The 8398-nt window shown below is 52.0% G+C and overlaps 1 protein-coding gene across 1 annotated transcript in view; it reads right to left on the bottom strand.

Moving 5' to 3' along the window:
• Nucleotides 1-8398, bottom strand: part of ACSF2 (acyl-CoA synthetase family member 2) — a 30569-nt gene that overhangs the window by 421 nt on the left and 21750 nt on the right. The window contains exons 10-13 of the mRNA XM_010019875.1: nt 2728-2835; nt 2454-2605; nt 1867-2008; nt 1-82 (exon numbers count right to left, since the gene is read on the bottom strand). The exon at nt 1-82 is cut by the window's left edge and continues 56 nt beyond it. Of these exons, the coding sequence (XP_010018177.1) occupies nt 1-82; nt 1867-2008; nt 2454-2605; nt 2728-2835 (484 nt within the window). The remainder of the gene's footprint in view (nt 83-1866; nt 2009-2453; nt 2606-2727; nt 2836-8398) is intronic.

Genomic DNA, 8398 nt, shown 5'->3' with positions numbered 1-8398 from the left:
CCCGCGTGCCTTCCTGCCCAGTCTTCACTCGGATGCAGGCGCAGATCTCTTCTCCCATCCGTGAATCCTTCACACCAACCACCTGGTTGGGACAGATGATCAGTGTGATCCATGGGGATATCCCTTTCCTCCCACAGGGGATGTGTGTGCTGGCCCACGGTGCAAGCCCTGACCCGTACCACGGGATGCTGGAGTAGTGGTGTGAGGTCTGTAGAGGCAGTTTGAGCTGTTTGACCATCCCACCAGTGTTTTCTATATGACATCAAGCCTTCCTGGAAAGACTTCCCAACCATTTACAGAGGAAAGGTGGCAAGGCAGGCTGGGTGCCAGGACACCAACACCCTCCTTTGGCTTTGCAAAGTCACTGGAGCGAGGGCTGAGTCAGACCAGACAGGCAGCAGCTCACTGTAGGTGCAACAGGGATCTGTCATCCCTCTGTGTGCCTCTGCTTCCCCAGAAAAGGGGGCAACAGGTTTCACAAGCAATAGGGAGTCTTGGGAATCCCCAGATGGGACAGCAGGAGAGGGAGGAGGTGAAATTAAAGGATTAATGGACCACTCACTGCCTGTGACACCAGGAGATGGACTTCCCATGCCTGATCTCTCTCTGAAGCTTGCTCACGCTACTTTACAAGATTCCTACTGTCATTCCCCGCCTTGAACCAGTATCTCCAAATCCTAGAGACACGTCGATCCTTTTGAGTCCAGAGCACTGACATAAAGCCCTAGAAACTACATAAACACGGCTGGTTTGCAACCCATCTGCACTGGGACTGTTCCAAGGAGAGATGCTAGCCTGGCACAGGCACAACGCTGACTAAATAACTGGTTTATTTATGGGGAAACTTGTCTGGCACAAAACCTGGAGCAGAACAATCCCAGCAGACTGGGAGCAGCTGCTCCGTGCTGCAAATCATTGCTGTCTTGTGAAGGGGTGAAACTGAGTCTCACTCCTCATCTCCAGGGACTCACTGGAGGAGTCTTTTTGGGTTTAGGAGTTTAGTAATTGTCAGTAAGTTCAGTAAAACCTGTCCTTCCAGGCTGCTTTCCAAGTAGGAATGTTAGAGGGATGTTTGGAAGTGGACAGGCAGTTTAAAACCTGAAGAAGAATGACGGTCACTACTTTGCAGACATGAAGCTGGTGCTCAAGAGGAACCAACATGCCCCATGCCAGGAGCTCTGCCTGCCTCTTTGCCCCAGTTCCCACTGGGATAGAGTTAATTTTCTTCCTAGTAGCTGGTGCAGTGCTGTGGTTTTGGATTTAATATGAGAATAACGATAACACACTGACGTTTTAGTTGTTGCTAAGCAGTACTGACCCTAAGTCAGGAACTTTTCAGTCTCTCATGCTCTGCTCAGTGAGGAGGGGCACAAGAAGCCAGGAGGAAGCAGACCCAAACTAGCCAAAGGGATATTCCATACCACAGCACGTCATGTCCAGGATAGAAACTGGGAGGAGCTGACTGGGAGCCACTGATCGCTGCTTGGGATAGGCTGGGCATTGGTCAGGAGGTGGTGAGCAATTGTGTTGTGCATCGCTTGTGTTTCTTGGCGTTTACTCCCCCCCCCTCTCCTTTTCATTACAATTATTATATTTATTTCAATTATTAAACTGTTCTTAACTGATGGGTTTTATCTTTTTCTGATTCTCCTCCCATCCCACCAGTGGTGGTGGGGCAGTGAGCGAGCGTTGCCATCTGGGGCTAAACCACAACACCCTCCCATGCCATGAGCCTCTCCCTACTGCTTCCCAACCAGTATTACATGAAAACCAATGCTGAAAACAGGGGAAGATGATCCCAAGCAGCAGTCCCAGCAGCTCTGTGCACAGGTTTCCCACCACAGGAACCACCTCCCTCCCGCTCACCTGGGCCTCCTCAACCTTGGGGTGGGTGTGCAGAAACTGCTCAAGTTCTGCTGGGTAGATGTTCTCTCCTCCACGAATAATCATGTCCTTGCATCTGCCTATGATTCTGCAGTAGCCGTGCTCATCCAGGCTCGCAATGTCCCTGCAACGACACCACACTCCTAGTCCTGGCCTAACTGGGTGGAGGAATGGCTGATGCTCCCACCCAGCCTGGTCTGGAGGCTGAGATGCCTCCTGAACACATGGAAGGGATCAGAGAGCTCCTGCTACAGCCAGACATTGCCGTCAGCAGTGTCCACACAAATAGCAGGACTTGGAGGAAGGCAGTTCCTGCCCCTGCAGTGTACCCCCACAGCCCCTCCATCCCTCCGGTAGCCAAGTGATGATCCCCTTCTCCAGGGGCACTTGGCATGGGGAGCTCTGTGCAAAGAGCTGTTCTGAAGTTTCATGGGCACATCAGAGCACTAAGTTGGGTCAGTTTTCCCTACTTTGGGAATCACAGCCAAGGCACTTCTGTTCACATCCATCCCCATCCAGCGTCACCCTGCAGGACAGACCAGCAGGAGGAGGGCTGTTTCCAGGCTCACCCTGTCTTGTACCACTTCTCATCGGTGACCACTTCACTTGTCTTGGCAGGGTCACCCCAGTAGCCCAGCATCACACAGTAGCCACGGATCTGAAGCTCCCCGGGAGTGTTCAGAGGCAGGGACTGCCCTGTTTCGGGATCCTCAATTTTTGCCTACAATGGAAGAGAAGGGCTCAGCAAGGGGTGTCTGAGCCAAACATGATGGCATGTCCCAGTGCCAGCACAGACAGGGAGGACACTGAGGTCTGCTGCAGACAGGGAGGTTTCATGGTCACCTCTGTGTGGGGTAAGATGCATCCCACTGTCTCGGTTTTCCTGGTGATGCTGTCGTCAGGGAATCCCATGAAGGTGACAGGGCTGTTTTCTGTGGTCCCATAGGCAACCTGCAAACACAAGAGGAGAAACATGCACAGCTCCAGGCATGGGGAAGACAAAGCTAGAGATGACCACAGAGAAGAGTGGGGTGGGAGAGGGTTGTTCTCACAAGTCACTCAGGTCACAAGCGAGCACTGCTCTCCTGGCCCATGGATGGACACATTGCTTATCATGTACTTTTGACACCACAGCTACTTTTCCTGGTGGACCCAAGGCTCACCCTCCTCCTTTTAACCTGTGTCTCTCCGAGCCCTGCCCCATTGACTCCCCACCATCTCTGCCAGGCACTGACTTTGCCTTGGTGCCCTTGCACCCATCTATTCAAGGTGCTGAGTTCATCTTGCATCTTCTACAGCTCTGGGTGCATCAGGCATTGCTTTGGATAAGCCTTGGAGCCAGCGGTGGGCTCCTGTGGGACATGGGATGTCCCACAAAACAGCTGCTGGCTCCAGATGCCTTTGTTCAGACCTCGGCTCCTGTAACCCTCACAAAGGCATCACGAGGCTGCACAACGCTCGGTGCAGCTGCATTTACAGACCAAAAGCCTCACAGCGGGACAAAAGCTTCTTGCTGCTAAACCTCCCTCACCGCTAATCCCAGCGGCAGGCTCCGAGTCACCTCAGCTTGAGGTCACTTCTCCTCGGAGGAAAATTCCAGCTCTTTATGCCCAGCTCGGAGGCAGCAGGAGCCGAGCAGGAGGAGCTCTGGGCAGCTCTGACCTACACCAACAGCAGACTTTAGCTGCAGGAGCATGGCTGGGACCATGGGAAGCATTTGCTCCTTTCTCCTTCACATCTTCACACTGACACATGAGCAGCTCTGACCCACCGAATTGCAACCATCTTCCTACAGCCTTGGCACCAGTTCTGGGTCATGCCTTTAGAGCCAATGCCCAGCTCCATCACTGGACAGTGCCCACCAAACTCCAGGCACTGAGCCCAAAGTGAACAAGGGGGTCTGCAAAGGACTGTGATGAGGCATCCTGGACAAGCACGCCTATATCCTGAGCTACACAGCACCCGGGGGGGAGCACTTGGTGCTTTCTGCCGCTCGGGGCTGCTGGAGGATCTCACATTGGGCCACAGTCTGTTCTGGGGCTGATGCTCTGGCTTGACTGCACCGGGGTCAGTGTGAATCCGAGCTGGAGATTTGCAGGAGCCTGCTCTTAGCCAGGGATCTGGAGGAGATCGTCTCCAGGATGCTGCAGGGACCATCTGGTGCAAACTGCTCTGAGGCTAGGAGCCTGGCAACCCACAGGGAGCGATGTAAACAGGCTTCTCCTACCAGACGCAATGATAGCTTCCCAGCCGGGGTGGAAACCTACAGTGCTTAATGCTCAGACAGGATTTCTCTCCCACCCACTAATACGAGTCCTGTGGCTGGATCAAATGACTGACGAGACACTGATCCAAGATCCTAAACACTTATTAAGAATCCCAGCGCCTTTGTTGTTCTGTTTTACTCTGCTGGATGAATCGCAGCACCGGGCCCAGGATCCCAGCCAAGCCCTGACTCAACCCCTTCTGCTCCAGCAGTTTAATTGGACACAGCAGCAGGCAGCTCCCTGGCAGGATGATGCTGTGGTTCACCAGGCTCCTCCAGATGCCTGGCACCACGCCGGGTACCCCAAGCACTGCCTGTCCGTGCCTTGGCCTGCGGCTTGTCCCCATAAACACCCTCACACCATCAGCAATGGGCTTCCCACACAGCAATGCGGGTCTGAACCTCCAGCCTGCTGCTTGATCACTGCCTTCCCCTGCCAGCCTGCACCAGCATTGCTCTCTGCAGCCAAACACCAGGATGTTGCTTCTGAACTTCCCAATATTTCTCTCCTGGGACAGTGTTTTCCACAGCTGCATTCCCAGGACCAAGCCAGGGGCTGCAGCAAGCCCTCACACCAGTGCAGTGTCCTTCCCTACCCTCATCTGACATGCGGAGCATCCTCCAACAGCTCCATCGTCAGCAGGAGATGAAACAATGCTTCCACAAAAACCCATCTAGCAATTTAAGCTTGGAGATATCCACAAAGATTCCTATCTTTCAAGGCCCAAAGGGACATTTAGCATCATCTATCCACGCAGATTCATAGCTTTCAAGACCCAAAGGGACACTTAGCATCATCTAGCCTTGTCATCTGGTATAATTCAGTCCAGAAAACCTCACCCAATCATTTCTGCATCCACAATTTCCACTGGAGCTGTGTCTGGTGTCAAAGCAAAGCTTTTCAGAGGCAGAGAGTCCAGCTCAGACCCTTGGCTCTGAGAGAAGCTACAAGAATACAGAATATAATTGACTGTAAAGCTTATTTTACTGTGAGGATCACAAGTGACCCCCCAACATCCAGCACACAGATCAGTCCTGCCTTCAGCAACGACAACAGCTCCAAAACAAACTGCTGCCTAACTCTTACCGACAAGAGAATCATTCTTTGTGCCTCCTGAGCCTCTGTCTAAACCAGGAATAAAAAGAACATCTTAGAAGTGTGTTTTTTAAAGCATATTTCACAAACATTTCCTGCTCGCACTGTTTAAACACCAGCCACTGTGGAACAGGCAAAACAGCCTGAAGAAGGAAGCGTCTAAAAGGGAAAAATAAAGTGAAAACAATGAGACTCCAGTCTCCTCAGTAAACAGTGGGGAGGCAGATTGATCTGGTGGGGAGAGTGGGAACTGTGAGCATCCTGGGTTTTTCCCAACCGCGCCGCTTATTTACTGCATGACTTGGAACACATCACATCAACTCTCTGCTCTTCGGTTCTCCCCAGTGTTGAGTGGCAATAAAAACTCCCACCCGTGTTCGACTGCTGCTGAAAGGCTGTGATGAAAAGGCTGGTTTCAGTCCCACCAGTGGCCCAAGTGGGGTTATACTGGGTGAGACTGGAGCAGAAGGGCAGAGCTGCAGGAGGTTCTTGGAGGAAACCTCCCCTAGGCCTGAATGATGCTCAGGGAGGATCTTTGTGCCCCTTGTCACCACCCTCTGGTTATGCCACGCTGGAGGATGATGGCAGGGCTGGAACCACCAAACTAAACCCTACAGAAACAGCTTCACTGAAGACAATACTGGCCTTGGAAAAAAGCAGCAAATTGACTGTGAAATAATAGGGATTTTAAGACTTCAGAGAGGGCGTAATGAACAACAGAAAGCAGACTGGCAACCCAAAAGATGTGCTAAGAGACCTCTAAGAGGCACTTTGGACCTCTCTCACTGTAACATGCCCAATGGATCTAATTATCCCTAAACCCATGCTGAGCATGTTGGCTATCTTTGGTATCTCCACCAAAGTCAACCCCAGCCCATCCCTCCGCAGCCAGCTCCAAATCATTCTCAACTGAGCGTCTTCCTCAGTAGCGAGATCACCCTGAACTTTGCTGTCCTCTGCGGACACGTGTCCCTTTGCTTTGGAGCTGTCCCACTATCCCAAGTTGTATTGGAATATTCCAGGTCAGCTTTGCCGCTGCAAAAAACAACTTCTGCTCATGTCCAGCCTATGTCACAGTGAGGTTTAATCTCCTTCCCCAGCAACAGTACCAGCTTTGTGCCAAAAAGGACACAAACAAGCAGGTCTTGTGGGACAAACCTCCAAGCGTGGCCACCCTGTTGGCGTTTCTCCCCACCCAGGTTGCTGCCAGACAGTCCCAGTTTGGATGGGGCTTAAAAAGCTCCCATAAATATCAGGTGCCCAAAGCACTGTCTTTGTGTCGTAGCACGCAATGGCTTTGCCTCAGGAGGAGACCACTGCAAAAATGGGCAACCCAGAAGGCTGCTGCTGCTGCAAATCAACCTCCTGTTATGGTACAGTCAGGACAAGCTGCTCCTCGTGGTCTGGAGTTAAAGCTGCCTCTTTTCAATCCAGGCTTAGGAGAAGTCTTGAGGCTTGCAAGTATTTCCCCTGTCCTGCCAGCGTTTCAGAAGCAACCAGCAAAGGCGTGTGAAGTTACTTACTGGTTTATCCACAGCTTGGTAAAAGGTCTTTGCTATGTAATTAACTCCATCCTTCCTGGTGCTGGGTGCCAATGTGTTTAGGAAAAGTGGAATTAAAAGGAAAAGTGAGAGGAAGCATGTCTTGCAAAGGTAGAAAACCACTGGTTTGGGGCTACCTGAACGCTCAATGCTGCTGGGGAAGAAACTTGGCAAAAACCTAGGGGTAAAGAACATCCCAACGGATTTGGAGAGCTCAGCCCCCACCGAGGACATGGCTGGAAGTCCAGGATCTGTTTGCTGTCATGCTGCATTGTAAATCTTCTCACAGCACATTCCTATAGCTTCAGCAGCTTCTGAAACCACCTACTCAAAGAGATCCTCCCTAAGTATGAGGTGGGGTGGGATGGGATGGGGAGGTCTCGCTTTGGCCAAGGCCAAGACAATTCCCATGTGGAGTCAATTTTCCATCTTGAGAACAGAGGGGACTCATGGATGAGGAGCATTTGGGAAAGTTCCCGGTCTTGCATGGATCAGATGTGTTCTGCAAGTGAAGAAAGCCCCTTCTTCAGAGCCTGATGGGCTGCTGGGGGATGCTGGTGCCTTGCAAGGGTGGACACAGCAGGGCTGGAGAGAGAAATAAGGGCAGAAGAGGCCAAGAGCATCATGCAGCAGCTGCTGGGATCAGAAGGCAAGGGTGGGTGGACATCAACAAGAAGCCAAACTGGAAGCATGTCAGTGGGTGGAGGCCATGCTACAATGGAAGAAAACCATCAGAGGGAATGGCTGCACCCACCATCACCTCTTACAGCTCAACAAGCAGCTTGGCCCCCCTGTCACAAAGAGTAGCATCCTGCCGAATAGAAATGGTAACTTGGGTCTGAACTCAGAGCCCCGCATGCCACTGTCTCTGACGGGGATACTGCACATCACCCAAAGCCAGGGGTTTCTTAGGTGCTGCTTGGAAGAGGATCCATGAGACCCTCTGGGGCTCCCCAGACACTGCAACCCCCCTGGTACACTGCAGAAGTTGCACCTTCTCCCACCTAGTGCTGGGCATTGCCAGGGGCTCAGCTCCACAAGGGATGATGCTGTGCAGGCTGCAAACAGGGACAGCATGTGCACCCCAGGCACCCCCAAAGCTGCCTTGAGCCCTCGCCTTCAGCCGGAAGAAGGAGACTTGCACCAGCTACACTGGTACCACTTCAAGAAGGTGATTGCCAGTGTTCACTGATGTGCAGAACCAGATCTGGAGCCCCTTAAAAGCTACAGGATCAGGCTTAAGCAAGCAATGGAGTCTTTTAACATGGAGCTATCTTGATATGCCAGAATTGATAATACTAACAAAAATACAGATTAAACATGGAAAAGACCATCTCCAGTGTTGTGTCAAAACCGCTCTGACCTGCAGCACCAAAGAAACACCCCACATCTATATTTATACTGTTTCCAAAGCTGTATTTCTTTGCTTATCCCACAACACCTCCGAGAAGGCGAGGAGGGGAGCCCAGCATCTGCAGCTACCCAGCACCAGGAATGTTTGCACAACTGTTAATCAATTAAGAAGGAGAGGATGGCAGGAGGATAATCCTGCCTCTTCTGCCGTGTCCCAGCAGCGCCGGCCCCAGGGGAGCAGTGAGGGAGCGGCTCGGG

This window comes from Nestor notabilis, unplaced genomic scaffold (assembly GCF_000696875.1).
Source record: "Nestor notabilis isolate BGI_N333 unplaced genomic scaffold, ASM69687v1 scaffold5428, whole genome shotgun sequence".
NCBI lineage: Eukaryota > Metazoa > Chordata > Aves > Psittaciformes > Psittacidae > Nestor > Nestor notabilis.
This window is presented reverse-complemented; position numbering and strand designations above follow the sequence as displayed.